General features: G+C 45.5%; 1 protein-coding gene and 1 long non-coding RNA gene across 2 annotated transcripts; one reads left to right on the top strand and one right to left on the bottom strand.

The window, feature by feature from the left end:
- Positions 1-1,278: 1,278 nt before the first annotated feature.
- Positions 1,279-4,710, bottom strand: MGP (matrix Gla protein). Its single transcript, XM_084765418.1, has 4 exons — positions 4,553-4,710; positions 3,140-3,172; positions 2,059-2,134; positions 1,279-1,644 (listed from the first exon to the last, which is right to left on the bottom strand). Exons 1-4 carry the CDS (start codon positions 4,611-4,613, stop codon positions 1,503-1,505), a joined length of 312 nt encoding a protein of 103 aa, XP_084621544.1. The 5' UTR covers positions 4,614-4,710; the 3' UTR covers positions 1,279-1,502.
- LOC311588024 lies at positions 1,651-7,600 on the top strand. The gene is made up of 3 exons (XR_014776059.1): positions 1,651-1,774; positions 5,676-5,883; positions 7,062-7,600. It is a non-coding gene; the product is annotated as an uncharacterized lncRNA (long non-coding RNA).
- Positions 7,601-16,439: the final 8,839 nt, after the last annotated feature.

The following is a 16,439-nucleotide window of genomic DNA, read 5'->3' as shown; positions in this document are numbered from 1 at the left end:
AAGACAGAAACTGCAACAAACCTAGTCTCTTTTGCTCTCACATCTCAATTGCTGCCTCACACGTTCTGCCCATTAGAAACACTGCCACAAATGTTCACTGGTTTGAGGCGGTAGCCATTCTACTTAGAGGTGTTCAGTTTGCCTCTACAGACTGGGTCCACCTCGTCTGCTCCTAAGTGACACGGAAAGCTGGGAATTAATCAGCAGTAAGGGGACATGGGAGAAGCTTACCTAGCAACCATCAGACAGATGGTAGCGTCTGTTCAGAAGAAGGCCTCCCGGAGTGAGGCAGAGACCTGGGTGATGAAGAGATAAACAGAAGTGGCCCAAGCAAGGTCCCCTGTTAGGGATCCAAATAGATTCGGCATAGAATTGTACATCATTAACATTTTATTTTAGTTAACTTTGTTGAGTTGAAGAAGAGAAAATCATAAGACCAGAAAGTGCTAGGGATCTTTATACCTTGTGTGTTGACCAGCTTTGGGATATGAGTTGCTTTGGGAAAAGGTTTTGACTAGGGCAAGGGGACTCACGTGGGCGCCTTCACTAACATGTGCACCCCTCCCACACTGAACACGTAATTAAAAGTAAAAAAATAATAATAAATCTTTAGAAAGAATGACAAAAATGTCCTGTGAAATGTACCAACAGTTGTTATCTCAGTTTCCTCTGATTGTGACCTTGTTTTCCAGAATAAAACTCTGGGTGAAAACAAGCCCCACTGTCTGAGGCAGCTGAGTCTCAGCAGCTCAGGAAGGCCAGCTCCAGGGCTGTGGAAGCAGTACGAGTTGGTGGAAGGCCAGCTCGAAGACTGTGGAAACAGTACGTGTTGGTGGAGGAGACTGTCCAGCTGCACTGCCAACAGGAGACTCTCCCACATGCCGAGCTGCCTGCAAGCCACTTGGGACGGGCTATTCCGTGATGAAACTGCTTTGGAGCTGTCTCTCCCCCTTTAAGTGACCTCTTAAAGCTGGATCGCATAGACTATTCACATATGTGATTATGGACAAGGTTAGACTGAATTCTGCCATCTTGCCATATGTTTTCCATTGTTGTGTTTTCATTTTATTTTTACTTTTCTACATGGCCTTGGTTCAGAGGTGCTTTTTTTTTTTTAATGTTCGAGAGAGGAGAAACTAATTAAGTGAACCCTCATTTCTATGTTTCCCCCTCCACTCTACAGTACACACAAGAGCAACATAACCTGCTTGTCTTGGGTAGGCTGGCTATGATTTCAATATCTCAGCGTTTTCACACAAGAAACTGAATCCACAAAGCTAAAGTATCAAACCAGAATTTTTATTGTATATAAACACATTCTTAACACTGTTCTTTCATTACTTTCAACCTGGGGACAGGAAGGAGTGGCCCAGCCAGACAGGAAATCACGTGGGAAAGAAACAAGCGATGCGTGTGTATCTGTGTACTTCAGCCATGCCACTGCAGCGGGGTGTGAGACGAGAATCCAGAACAAGATTATTATTTTTTTTTTCCTGGTGTTCTTATTTGGCGCCTCGGCGCTGCCTGAAGTAGCGGTTGTAGGCAGCGTTGTAGCCGTAGACCATGGCGTAGCGCTCACAGAGCTTGTAATCATCACAGGCTTCTCTGTTGATCTCGTGGGCAGGCTTGTTCTGTTCCCGGATCCTGCAGAGTGGGGAAAGAGGCCACATTGAAGGGCGGAAGACACCGGTACAGGCAGAAAAAGGAAAAGGTTGTGGGGTGGGAGCACTGGAGAGAGCCCTTCCCCGAATATGAAAAGGCATTTGAAGAGCAGGTACCGGGGTGGGGGAAGAGGGTTTGATTTTGATATTGTTTTATGAGCAGAAACGGGAGCTTTCTATCTGCCTCCTCCTTTTCCTTCTTCCCTATCTCTTTTCTAAACAAAAAGCAAAATAGTTTCTAAGCATTCTCTTTTCTCTCTGTTGCTCTTCAATTCGTTGAGTTTAAGACATAGAGATGGTGATGAGTTGTCTGGCGCACTCTGTTCAGCTCCGGGCTACCACCCTGGGAAGAATGGCTACCCCTCCCCTCCCCGCCCCATCCAGTCCCGGTATGCACCTCTCTTGTAATTTAATTCGCCATCTCTGCTGAGGGGTCATAAAGGTGTTGGCATTTCTCCTGTTGATGAAGGGACCTAAAACAGAAAGTAAACAAACACACTTTCATGGCAACAGCAGGCGAAAATACTTTGTGAACAGTCTGAGGGGCAAACACATCTGAAATCCCATCAATCCCCTGTTTTTACGTAACCACAGATAGGGAAAACTGTAAAATGAGTATAAAGTAGATTTTATGAACTGCGTGGTCAAAGGGATGAATAATCACTTATGCGTCTTGGGGACTTTTCACACAGGCCATAGCAAGTCTTATCTGTTTTGTCTTTGCACAGTCCTTTGGTACATTTGGCAATACCTAGTCAGGGGGGGTCTTAATGTTCTTAAATTTTCTCACCCTTTGGACCTATACAAAACAGATCATAAACCACCAGCCTAGGAACACGTTGGACACTATGAAATTGAGGAACAAATTAAATGCAAGGACAAGTTCCGATAGGGGTGTGGGGGGGGCTGTTGGGCTGTGAGGTGCACGCCTGTCATCCCACTACTTGGGAGGTGGCAGCAGGAGGATGAGGAGTTTAAAATTATCCTCAGTCGTGCACTGAGTTGTAGGCCAAACTCCGGGTTACAAGAGACCCTGAGTCAAAAGCCAGACTAAAAAAATGAAAAATAAAGCCCGTCCAATGTATCAAACAAACGGAAATGAGAACGCTGGTCCATGTCCAGCTGTAGCCAGACTTTCCAAGTCTCTCAGGCGCACGCACGAGCTGATGCTGACGCCTGTGGTCTCCCAGCTGGCCGCTCTGGTCTGTGCTTCCTCAGATGCCATTCCTCCTCCTTTTCCATTTGTGTGGCTGATGTGGTGTTGACTTAAAATTTCCAAGTGTTCTGGATGCAGTTTAATGTTCACTGCTCACTCGGACAGTTTTAGTCACTGGGGGTTTTAAAATGCAGTTCTCCCAAAGATGCCCTCCCTCCCTTCCCTCTCAGTCATAGACCGGATCCAGCACTTTAGCTTAAAAAAATGGGGTGATATTCTTTAATGCAAGGAAATGAAACAAGGTTGGCAAGCATCTACTTACTGACTTCATAGGACTCCATGCTCTCGTGAGATTCTGGAATTAAAAGAAAGACTCATTTTAGGCTTATTTGTGACACACTGCCTTTGTCTAAACGTAAAAGTGGAAGGGGAGGAAGAATCAAAAAGATGGAAGTGATGCATTTAGCAAGGCGGTTGTCAGGAGATTCTGCTCATATAGGAATCACAAGTTATTTCTTTATTTCTGTCTTTGCTTTGGGTGTCTCCGTGCTTGTTCATCCGATATTGGAGGTAGCTGCCAGTTTGGGCTAAGACTTCCCGAGGGCTCTGAAAATTTCAGGCATATATTATAGGACCATGTGTTCAGTATAATATGGAGTTTTTGGAATGCCTTCTTCTGTGTATTCCTGGGCCCGTGTGAGACTAGAGGATGTTAAAGGTAGAGATGAGGCAGCCAGGCTTTTCCAGGGAGAGAGCCCCAGGGTGCTTATTGAGCTGTATGACCCAGACGGTTTCTAAGAGGGTTTGGAACAGCTCTTAAGAACGGGTGTTAAATTGGCAGCCTCAGAAACCACTGGCTCCCTCTCACAGCTCAAACTGGGCACCGAGCCAGGGCGGAGAGGACGTCAAAGCAAACGTTTCTGCTTTCTATGTCTCTTCTGAACACAGTGGGCGGAATGGGAATAAGAGGCTGCGTTCAGAAGTGTCTGCCTGCCTGAGAAGTGAGAGAAGGAGGCAAGGAGAGCAAAACTGTGCACAGGAAGTTTATGAATAATTAAAAAATCGAGAAGCATAACATTAGAGCTGGTCATACAGTTTAGACTTAAAAACAACTAAATATGGTCAGCACAATTTAGGCAGAATATGTAAGCAATTTGTCTTCAAACCTGTGAACAAATCACACACAACTTAATATCGTATAGGTAGCAGAAAAAAAATTCTTCGTAAACAGTTGTGAAATTGATGCTTTTCTAAAAATTCAGCATTAAAGTTTCTTTTAGAAATCGATTCCCTGAATAAGTGCACTAAGTTCATAATATTTTCTGTCCCTAAATGTGCTCTCCTAGCTAACAGTCCCACGAAAACATATTTTTCTTAAAGTAAATGGCTCACCAAATATCCCTAACCCATCAATACTCAAGTCTGAATAAGCACTCTTGAAGATAAGAAAGTTGGGAATTGACACATGTCTGAAGCATCTTGATTTCTAGGGATGTGGTTTTATCCCTGAAAGGACTTGCCTGCAAAATAACTCACATGCATTGGGATATTAGACTGAAAAACAGATAGGATGGAGTGACCAGTGACCATTGAGACAGGAGAACTTAAATTCATGATACTCTGGATTATACTAGAGAAAGAAGAAGAGGAGGAATGAGAGAGTGAAAGGAGAAGTGAGGGGAAGCCAGAGGCAGGAGGGAACCCTCCGTTGACAGCAGGGAGAGAGGTTTCTCACCATAGCCCAGGGCTGCCACGGCCAGTGCAGCCAGGATAGCCAGAGGGAGCACGCTCTTCATGGTGTCTCGGGTGTCCTGGGAGTCTGCCTCTGTGTCTGGCGCAGCAGCAGAGGGGTGAGGCTCCTACATGCTGCTGGAAGAGGCTAGGCTGTTTTTATAGGGATTTGAGCAGCTGAAAGGGGGGGAGGAGCCAGCGGGAGAGCAGGGCTGGAAAAGGTGGGCTGGCTTGGCACGAACCTTGCCTTGGGATGGCTCCCAAGTACTCATTTCTTCCAGATACTATCTACAAAGCGTGGGCAGTTTCCTTTCACTCCTGGTCCTGGCTGTGCTGCAGCAGGATGCTGTCCTAGTGCAGAAATTTGCGGCCAGCCCTATGTTGGCGAGACCCCGGGCACATGTCCACGGAGAGGGCTGTTACCACAAACACAGGGTTGCCTTTCGAAAGTCTCCTCTGATCTACTTGCTGGCCCTGACCACTAGCCGTTGGGGCCCGATCCACAGACAGAGCTGTAGTGTTCTCTTTGCTAACCAGATGGATGGAGGAGAGATTCTAGGGAGAAAGTCCCTTTCCCCCCAGATGTCTGCGACAGCATAGACATCTTCACAGTAGGGCAGAATTTTCAACTCTAGACCAATCAGGCATTTGCCTGGTGATAGGCAGTTTTCCAAGGGTTCAATGGGGGTAGATGTGTGGTACCCGCCCCCTCCAGTTTTGCTCATTAGCTGCACAGTCATCTGTTATTTAATCTTGTGACAGTCTTGTCTTGTGTCCTCTCAGGCTAATGTTATGGATGGTGTAGCACCTTGCTCAAGGGTGGCAGGGATGGAGGTGCTCTTTGGTCAGGTTCTCAGAGCACTGTCTTGCTGCTGAGCTAACGCCAGGGGCAGCTGATAAGGCACACAGTACTGTGTTTAGGTGTTGTGTGCTAGCTACAGACCAGAAGGGTGCCTCCCTGCCCCAAGTGTCAGAAATAGCTCTAGCCTATGCCCAGGTTTTCATAAGTCTGCATTTTACCATAGTGTGAGGTTTTGGGGGGGGGTGCTGTTGCTTATCTTACAGGAGAATTTCTACCCCATGGTGTCTTAGCTGATTGGAAACCCATGCATCTTCTTCATGCGCAGCAGTCTTGGGTCTCAGAAGCACACCGCAGTAGACCTAGGGCCTCAAGACCTTGGGCTTGCCATGAACCAGCAAAGAGACTGGGCTGTGGCCTCTAGACCTTTTGTCTTCCTGGAACACCACTGTCCTTTCACTTTCCACGCTGGGGAAGACTTTTAAAGATGCTCCAGGACTCACTGTTAAACGTGCAGCCCAACTACACCCTGTAAGGTTAGTGAATCTAAGGAAACAATAGATCTCTGGCTTTTCCCTCCAGTTAAAAAAAGTGTTTATTGGCTGCGGAGACAGTTAACTTTCTAGTACTCACATTGGGTGCTCATAACTACCTGTAACTCCATCTCCAGGCACTCTGATACCCTCTTCTGGCTTCTGTAGACACCCACACAATGTACACCCCCTCCACCCACCCACCCATCCACACACACGTACACACCCACACCCACACACCCACACATACACACGTACACACACACACACGTACACACACATATCTATATATCTATTTTAAATCTATTAGTTTTTTTTTTTTTAAGACAAGTGTTTTTTAAGCACTCATAGCTCTGTCTGTCCTGGAATTCAGTATGCAGACTAGTCTGGCCTCAAACTCATAGCTTCCCTGAGTGCTGGGCTGTGTGTATGTGTGTGTGTGTGTGTGTGTGTGTGTGTGTGTGTGTGCGCGCGCACCCATGAAGTGCAGATGGCAACTTTAGCCTTTGGTTCTCACTTTTCACCTTGTTTGAGGCAGGGCACCTCATGAGTTCCCTAGTGATTGTCCTGTCTTCCTCTTCCATCTCACCATAGGCGTGTTGGTATTGTAGATGACCAAGAGTTTCAGGGATTGAACCCCTGTTGCCAAGTTGTGTGGCTGGCACCTTTATCTACTGAGCCACGTCCCCAGCCCCATATTAGGCCACTTTAAATAAAGGAGACTCGAATGTCCCTGCCTTCACTTCAGTACAATGATCAGATCAAGATGGATTTCTGGCTTTGAGCACTCAGGGCCAGCAGCCGCCCCCTCTGTTCCTGGGCTCAAATGGCAACTGTGCTCTCTCACCCTCTCACATCCCCTAAAACCATCTCTTTCCAACCTAAGTTTTTCAATTGTTCTTACAAGTTTTAATGATGCTGCCACCAGATCCCTCAGGCTCACCAGCTTCTCTTTTCACCATCTAGGGTTTCACAAGGCCAACACTGTCACTCTCTGGTCCCTTTGTTTCTTCTCATTGTTAATCTAATCCATCCTTTCATGTCCCACCCACCCAATGTATTGATTACCTCCTACTTGTAGGTCTAGAATGGAAACACAGCCATACCACTGTGCTTTCTCTCCTCAAGCCTTCCAGAGCTTTTAGGACACAGATTTAATTAGTGCCTCCTTTTATCTAAAGCCTGTTTGCAGCCAGCTGGCCTTGGAGAGGACCACATGACATGCATGTCGTATTGTGGGGCTGACCCTCCCTGCCTCCAGAGTGCACCTCTATAACCCAGAGCAACAAGGAAAGCATTTGATGACCATCAGATAAGATCAGGGAGAGAACAGAAGAAAACTGTCAGCCATTACTGTGGGGAGACGCTTTCCTGAAAACCATTTGGAGGGTATCCCCAAAGAACTATGCCCTCTCTGGTATTTGTGAAGATTCAAGAAAACACAGAAATTAGAATGTATTTTCTCTACCAACCCTGCACCCTCTTCTTGCATACTATCAATTTCTAACAAGCTCCCCTTTTCTGATGGTTTAGCATTTTGTGTCTGAAAAATGTTCCTGGCTCCAATAAAATTAAAAAAAAAATCTTACTGTCCCATGAGATTCAACTTTATTTGCAAACATTGGTTTTATGAGTGCATTTTAAAAAATTCTATTTTGTGTGTGTGTGTGTGTGTGTGTGTGTGTGTGTGTGAGAGAGAGAGAGAGAGAGAGAGAGAGAGAGAGAGAGAGAGAGAGAGAGAAGGAGAAACCTATTATTCTTTCCAGCAAAGGAGAAAACAAATGAGAAGAGTTAGCAAGCAGAAGCCCAGAGGATAAAAACAAAAGGTCACCATCTAAGGCATTAAGTGGCAATGATTGCGACACAGAAGCAAGGCCAGCTTTATGAACTCTATTCTTTCAACACGGTGGTTCTCAACCTTCCTAAGACTGTGACTCTTTAATACAGTTTCTCCTGGTGTGGTGACCCCAACCATAAAATTATTTCTGTTGCTACTTCATAAGTGCAATTTTACTACAGTTATGAATTGCAATGTAAATCTCTGTGTTTTCCGATGGTCTTGGGCAGTCTCCATGGAAATGTTGTTCAGCTTCCAAAGGGGTTGTGGCCCACAGGTTGAGAACCACTGTTTTAATGAGTTTCTTGAATGGATTCTGTCTCTGACTCTTTGATTGACTTATTTTTCCAGACACGGAATAATTTATTCCTTTTCTTGAGTTGTCTAAGCTGACTAAGTACGAAGAAGCCTTTGTCAGTTTCAGGCAGGGGTGCATATGGGAATGACCATGGGCAGAAATTTCCAGGGAAACGTTCAAGCAATGGAGCTGCTGGTTGCGACCTGTGTACTTTTTCTTTACTTCACATTACGTCAGCCATGTGCTTCCTGTTTTCTGAAAGTTTCATTTTTCCAGATGGGGTGGTACCTGGGGTAGGAAGGCCCGCACCAGTGAAGGCGGTAGGACCTTTAGTGGTGTGCATGGATGCTAGGGTCGCTGTGGATGTGCCTTGGTGGGAATTGTGAGACCCCCTGCTCCTTCTCTGTCATTTTGCTCCCTTGCTTTGTCAGATGAGCTGTTTTGTTTCGCCATGGATTCCCACCTTGAGTTTTCACCTCCTCAGAAAACTGCCAAAATGGTGGCTCAAAACGAACTTCTTGCAAGTTGATTATTTCTGATATTTGGTGGCAGTGAGAGAAATGAACTAACAAAGGGAAAAAAATACCAACTAAGAGTTACCCCCCTCCCCACACACACACTACTTATGTGATATGATTCTATGTTGAGAACTTGCTCTCAGTTTTCGCCCATTGTGTCATTTACTTTTTAAAATAATAGAATGTCACCCACATCTTATGTGTGTGAACACAGAAGCTCCACAGGTCTGCGGTTTATGTAAGGTTGCACAGTAATTATGTGTCAAAGGGACTAAAGACTACGATTTTCATTACAGTTATAATCGTTCAATATCCACCATGTGACTGATAACCACTTATGCCACGGATTGTGTCCAAAAAGCTAAAGATACAATTAAACTAAAAGATGTACATATTAAAAATAACATTTTCCACAATATCTTTTAAAATAGAACGACAGAAATCAAAGACTTATGCTTTAGCGTGGAAGCCCAGAAAAGTGAAATGATTTAGGAAGCAGAGAAGGATGAACTCGGTGTTGGATCTTGCCTCCCGTGTCCCACCCACTACCCTGTATTGTCTGCCCAAACGTGTTCCAGTTAAAATACGTGACAGTCCAAAAACCTTTCAGCTCACTTCAGGAATCACCACGCATGTCTCCTCCCAGTCTGGGAACTCGTGTTTGCTGAGTGTCATCTGACACTAGCTCTCTGGTTGGTGTACCCAGGCAGCCATTTCCCAGTGCCTGTAAAGCCAGTTTCTACAGTTACTTAGACCTCAAGGAGGGAAAAGGGGGGGGGGGAGTGCAGGCTTAATTTACAAAATGCTCTTTCAAGTCAAAGCAAAATAGACCACTGGTTCCATTGCCAGTCTTGGCTAGCGATGAAGGTAAGGGCAGCTTGCTGCTTACTCTTTCAACCTTAGCTGTTTTTTCTGGATAAGAGATGATGAAGATGAAGTATGGGGAATTTCTAAGGTACCAACGTCCTAGCTGGAGACCAAGGAGTCTCTTTGCTATCTGCAGACTCTACTACATCCTCAATGCCGCCTTTCACTGTTCCAGTTCACCAAGATAAACTACTCCTTCCTGTGCTAGGGGGTGGGGGAGGGAGAGATCCGTAACCCCAGAGAATGAAGTGAGCTGTGGGGACTGTGGGAGTTGTGCATGACTGGCAGATGGGGGGGTGTTAGGGATGCACTTGGTGAGGTGAAGCTGTGGGAGCGTCAATGACAGCAGTTCTCACTAAATGGTACAGAGACAGAGTGCAACCTCGTTCATCGCGCACAAAACCTCCCCAGAGAAGGTGATCTTTTCACCCAATTGCTGTACCCAGAACCCAGCCATATAAGCCCAGCACTTGCGAGGCTGAAGGACCCTAAGCTACCCAGTTAGGCTCAGACTAAACAAAACAACCCTGGAGGACATAAGAAGATGGAAATGATACTTTAAATAATGCTGACTGAAAGTAGCTTTAAGAAACATCCTGTTAAAAAAAAAGCCAATAAAGGGCATTAGGAGAGTGAGCATCCCCTGGTTTCCCTCCTTCTGGTGCCTCTGGAAACAGTCACTGCTTGAGCTGGATTGGAATCCGAGGACAGGCTTCGCAGAAAGCAACACCTTCTCTGGCTAACATGTGTAGCTTGGGGGGATAAAAAGCCTGGGTTTGGACCTGAATCCTGGCTCTTCTGTCTGCTTTTCTCCTGACATGCAACATGTTATTTAAACTCTAGAGTCTTGCTTCTCAGCGACACAACTGGGGATTATAAAATCCAAAGCTGAAGAGTGTTGGCTAAGTTAAATAAGACAGCACATAGAGGGTTACCAACTGAAAGGCTGTCATGAGATATCATGGAACACACACACACACACACACACACACACACACACACACACAAACATGCATACATTAACAATAAACAACAACACAAAAGTCATTTGTTCAACTTCACCAAGAGTCAACTCCCTTTTTGTCCCTTGACTCTCTTTACCACTTGGGGAACAGATCAGCAGTGATAAATGAAACAGAGGAGGGAATACAGAAGGCAAACCTGGACCATCAAGTCAGCGAGGTCTTGTGCGATGAGAACTGAGGTAGGACCTGGAAAGCCTGGTTTGTTCTGATACTTCCACCCCATGGCCGTGTGAGTTTGTAAACAGCGTTATGTATGTTTGTAAACAGAAAGGTTGGGCTAGACCATTATAATTTTGGGCCTCTGAATTATTTCAGTCTTGAAAGGATAAACACACTGGGGAGACAGTCCTAGGAGCCAAGGCCCGGAGGAACACTTGGTTCCTACTGCAGCTTCGCAAGTGGTCCTTCAGGGCTGCCTGCTGTTGGACCGTGCACACCTCTGCCTGAAATCCAATAACGAGATGGCCTGCAAAGGCCTCGTTCAGATCTCTCCCTGCCTGGCATTGGGTGCTGCAACTTCGCAGCCATCAAATCACATCCCTGACAGCCTTTTGAAATGTGTATGACCAGAAAAGCAGCCTTTCCAGCCAGGCTTTGGTTCCTGAGAGAAAAAAAAAAACCCTTCTGTTCACAGAAGAGATTTAAAACTCTGTAACTCCCCTCCTTGGCTACAGAGTCTAATTACTGCAAGCCAAGGTTAGATGGAGTCCATAGAGGAAGCCGAGGGATGGAACAGAGGACACACTTCAGGTTAATATTGAGCAGGGTAGACTACAGGGCCGTGCATTGAGAGAAGAGTGTTTCTACATCCGAGTCTCACTGATAGGATTACAGGGAAAATGCAGAGAAGCTGGGGTTCAGCCTTGTCCTCCAGGGTTTGTGTAAGAGTTCTGTAATCACTGTTTATTTGAATTTGGGTGGCCCTCCTGCTGGCTCAGAGCCTTCTAATTTGTCATTCTCCGAGTCTCCTTGCTTCCTCTGACTCCTCTATCATGTACTTCCTGACATTATGAAAAATTTTGGAAGAAACTCTTATTTTGTTGAGAGAATGAAAGACACTTTTTTTTGCTGGGATTCTTTGGGTAGGGGACTCGTGGGTGGGAGGACTGATAACCCTGAGAGGAAGGGAGACAAGTGGAAGGGAACAGGATGCAGGAGGATGCCTTTCTTCACTCGTCTGTCTTGAGATAGCAAGAGAAGGGCTTAGGGACCAGGTAGGGTATTAGGTGTGGTGGTGTGAATGACAGTCTGATATTGAAAGCTGTCTGTCTGTCTGTCTATTCGTCTCTTTTTGAGACAAGGCCTTGCTATGTAGCTCAAGCTGGCCTCAAACTCAATATCCTTCTGCTTCACCCTCCCATGAGCGAGGATTGCTGGTCTATGCTACCATGACAAACTCTATTTATTTTTTAAAAACCAGGACACCTTCCCCATTGCTTCCTGAACTAAGCTAATATCACTCTTATGTGCAATCCAGATGGCTTTGTGAAAGACAGAAATAACAAGTGCTTTAGCATAGCTTGTCACTTGCTAATCTCTTGTCATCTTTTGGATGCTCCTTTCTGTGTTTGCCTTTTTTTTTAAAGATAGGGTTTTATGACGGGAAGGTTATAGACTCTGAGGGGCCTGTGTGCCAGCCTACCCTCTGCCATGCTGCACATCACTGGCGGGTGAAGACTCCCAGAGGCCTTGGGAAGACTCCCAGAGGCCTCCCCACAGCCATGCCATGCAGAGTGGGTGAGCCGAAGACACCCAGAGGCTGGCTTGCCTTGTGACCCACCTGTAGTGCAAACCACTCCGATGGGCAATGTGTGAGTATGTGTTGGACAGATGGGAGAGAAAGAGAAGAGAAGAGTTGTAGCACCACAAAGAGAGGCAGGCCTGGAGGCAGGAGGGCGGAGAGGAACAGCCTGAGGCTATGGTGAAAATCCAGCCCTTGCTGCCACTGAGGGCCGTATCTGGGTCTGTGGCCATGGAGTAGCAGGGGTCTATGCCAGTGTCCATGGCCGTGTTACCCGTGAAAGATCATGTGGACATCCTTGCTCTATGATGCTGCTGGGGACCATGTTGGTGTCCAAAGGCTGTGCAGAGCTGACACCACCCCTTACTGGCTGGGATACACTGAAGAGTTGGTATCACCTCTTGCTGGCTGCAGCACTCGGAAGAGTGGGCCCAGCACTTTACCTGCGCAACATGGCAGAGCTGGCTCTGCTGGTGAAGGAGCCAGTGAGCCAGCCCTGAGAGTGTGAGATGGCCCAGTCTTTCCCTGGCTGCAGCACTCAGGAGGACGGGGCCAGCACTTTGACTGGATAGCAGAATAGAGCATGCCCTGGAGGTGTGGGTCAAGGAGAGCTGAGGGGTCAGGTAGGCAGACCAACTCAGTTGCTACCCAGGCCTAGATCCAGGGCTTTGAGCTGGCCACTCCAACATCTAATTTATGAAGTGCCGGAGCAGATGAAGTGGCTGGTCCTGCAGATTCAAAGCTGCAGGATCTCCATGACAAAGAGCAGCAACAGGATACCCAAGAGGAGTCCAGGTGAGGATCTGAAATTGATGGTTAGCATAAGCCAGAAGTCTCGAACCAGACCAACGACTCGTTGCAATGAACAGTTGCAAGTAAAGATGTGTGGAAAAAGGGTACACTGTGGGATACAATATTACAATATGGCACTCCACACCTTCCACAGTGAGATGTGTTTTCTTGTTTTGCTTTATTTTATTATTTTTGTTTTGTTCTGCAGGGGAGGCTGCAAGGGCAGAGGGCAGACATGAAGAGACAGGGAGGTGTGTGGGGTTGGTGTGCATTATATGAAACTCACAAAGAATCAATAAAAAGCCAAAAGAAAAAAAAAGGGGGGGCAGGGCGGAGGTTAATGCAGCCTAGGCTGGCCTTAAACTTGGTATGTTGCCAAAGCTGGTTTTCTTCCTTCCTTCCTTCCTTCCTTCCTTCCTTTCTTATTTTTTCATCTGGAAGAGTGGAGGCTGTCATGGGAAGGACACGATTGAATAATTGTAGTGGGCATGAAAGGAGACAATGCATGCTGAGAATGCTCTGTAAAAGTGGCTGGTACTATTTCTAGTTAGCCGTGTGTCTTAGTCACTTTTCTACTGCAGCGGTAAACCGCCATGACCAAGGCAACTTATAGAAGGAAAGGTTAACTGAGGGATTGCAGTTCCAGGGGGGTCGGACGCCATCACCATCATGGTGGGGAGCATGGAAAGCAGGCAGGCAAATGTGGTGTAGGAGGAGCAGCTGATCTTTCACATATTGATCTGCAAACAGGAAGCAGAGAGGACACACTGAACTGGGACTAGGAACCTCAAAGCGCTTCCCCAGAGACACATCTCCATCAACAAGGCAACCTGTGCCAAGCCTTCCCAAGCAGGCTTACCAACCCGTATGCAAACACCAAGGATTTAAACACATGAGCCGAGAACACACGTTCTCATTGAAGCCTTCATACTATGTGACTCCAGGTCCCTGATTGTAACATCTAAATGACAGTTGTCCCACTAAATGCTGTAATGCCTCAGTGAGATTAGCCTTGGGATATATCGAGTGTGTGCACCTTGGTTAGGGCTGATTAAATGACAGTTCCTCTCCCTCTATGCCCAGGTCTCTTTCCTTTTCTTTTATTATTTCTCTTCTTGGAACACATCCTCCAGGCAGACTAAGTACTCATTCCAAGATGTTTCTGTTTTGGTTGTCTCACCTCGGCTCATATGAAAAAAATGTCATCTTCTTCTTCCCTTGTTTTCTGTCTCTATGGCAATGCCAGGTACCTTGTGTTCCCTGGACATCTGTCTGTGTACTATGCATGTGTGTCTGCTGCCTGAAGAGACAGAAAAGAGTATTACATCACCTAGGACTGTAGTTACAGATGGTTGGGAGCTGGTATATGGGCGCTAGGAACAGAACCTGGGGCCTCTGAGAAAGCAGCCATTGCCCTTAACCACTGAGCCTCCTCTCCAGCCTTCAGATGTCTTTTAAAGCAAGGCCTGTTATATAGTTTCTTATTTAAGCCACACACATATCTGTCCACCTGACTCTGATTCCACTAGTCTCCGGAGCGACTAAATGGATCGTTGCTTACTGAGGCTGCACACTGAGTTGCACGCCTCTTGTGAGTTTTCGCACTAACTCCATGACATTTTTTCTGTAGCTTTGACACTGTTCCCATGGCTGCATCCCATTGGATCTTACACTTCTCAAGAGAAGTCAGTTTGTTCCTTCTTCAGAGCCCATCTCTGATGTTTCTTCCAGCACACAATAGGTACTCGTTTATGTTTCTTGAATTGAGCCAATCTGCTAATTGAATATTCACTGAACATCATAAAGCTGTGATAAATTTGTCCTTAATATTTTGCTACAAGAATGCCTTATTTTTTTTTTTTGAGACAGGCTCTCACTATGTAGCTCTGACTGTCCTGAAACTCACTGTGTAGACCTCGCTGGCCTCAGACTCATAGAGATTCACCTGCCTTTGCCTCTTGATTTAGGCATTAAAAGCATGGGTCCCCATATCAGGGTTGTGTCTCTTAATTTTAATTGAAAATATTACTATCCTTTAACAAGTTGACATATACAATTAAGATTTTAATTTTTCTTTCTTTCCTTTATCTTTTTCTTATTCTCTGTATTTTCAAAAATTTTGTGTGTGGGGGCATATTTTCCCTGAAAGTACTATAGTCTGTGTTCCACATGTATTCAGTGCCTGGAGAGGCCAGGAGAGGGCTTCAGACTCCCAGGGACTGGAGTTACAGATGGTTGTGAACCGCCATGTGGATTCTGGGAATCAAACCTGAGCCTCTGCAAGAGCAGCTAGGGCTCATAACTGCTAGGCCATCTTTCTAGACCCACGATAAAGCTTATTTGTGAGACCAAGTCTTATGTTGTAGCCAAGAACTTGTGTTTTTCCTGTGTTGGCATCTTAAGTGCTGTGATTACAGGAGTGTGTGCCACGCCTGACCTGTATTAGGACAGGAAATGGTTATAGTTGAAAATATAAAATAATGATACAGATGCTCACTTTTTTTTAGTCTTTGATTTATGTAGCAACTCAACTACTTAATTAAATGACCACCCTTTGATGAAATAGCAATATTTCTAAAGAGTTTTTAGATAAGGACCCTGGAAAATTAAATTATAATGTCTATCCCTTCTTTAAGGAAAACAGTAGGGAAACCTCTGGAATAGCAAGAATTCCTTCAGAAGAGCGAGCATTGTATTTTAGAAAAGTCTCCTCCTATTGTGTTGGGAATGCCAATTCTCCTTTTAGGTATTTTTCTTTACATCTAGTGTCAAGACAAAATGCCAGTGGGATACAGATAAAATAAGTTCAGTAGTGAAAAAAAAACCCCTGCATACATTTAGGCATGGGGGTACAAGCTTATAATTCAAGCACTTGAGAGTCTGAGGCAGGAGGATTGCTGTGAATTCCTAATATACATATTTACATTTATAATTCGGACTCTCTTGACCTGTCAGCTCCCAATAATGACACAGAGACATACTTATTTATTATAGCTCCATAGAGACATATTTATTTATTATAGCTCATGCCTTAGCTTAGGCTATTTCCCAACTAGCTCATGTATCTTAGTTAACTTGCTTATTCCAGCCATGTTTGCCTCATGGCATGGCCTGTTACCTCTCCTCAGTCCTTGTACATCTGGATTTCCTCCATGTCTGGCTGATGAATCTCCTGCCTCTCAGTTTTTTCTACCATTCCTATCTCAGCTCAGAAGTCCCACCTTTCCTCTCCTGCCTGTTTATTACACCAATCAGAAGGTGAGGGAAGTGTGTTTACAAAACACTGAGACCAGGGATGCTTCATAGCAATAACGATACTAGAGTCAGCCTATAGTCAATTCTCTGGCAGGTTTGGAAACCAGCATTTGAATAATACAAAGACAAACATTACACAGTACACAAAAGATTATCCCAACATACATCTGTATATATGAAGAATATAAATATATAAAGATTACACACACACACACACACACACACA

This window comes from Acomys minous, assembly GCF_964271855.1.
Source record: "Acomys minous genome assembly, chromosome: 17".
Lineage (NCBI taxonomy): Eukaryota > Metazoa > Chordata > Mammalia > Rodentia > Muridae > Acomys > Acomys minous.
Note: the sequence above shows the minus strand (reverse complement) of the source record. Positions and strands in the feature narration are given on the sequence as shown.

Bases quoted from the DNA above. Each gene is read 5' to 3' on its own strand.
- MGP (XM_084765418.1), bottom strand. From the start codon at position 4,613: ATGAAGAGCGTGCTCCCTCTGGCTATCCTGGCTGCACTGGCCGTGGCA. The intron at 3,173-4,552 runs GTGAGAAACCTC...TTTTAATTCCAG, and splicing joins CGTGGCAGCCCTGGGCTATG to AATCTCACGAGAGCATGGAG. The intron at 1,645-2,058 runs GTGCATACCGGG...CCCACTCTGCAG, and splicing joins CGAATTAAATTACAAGAGAG to GATCCGGGAACAGAACAAGC.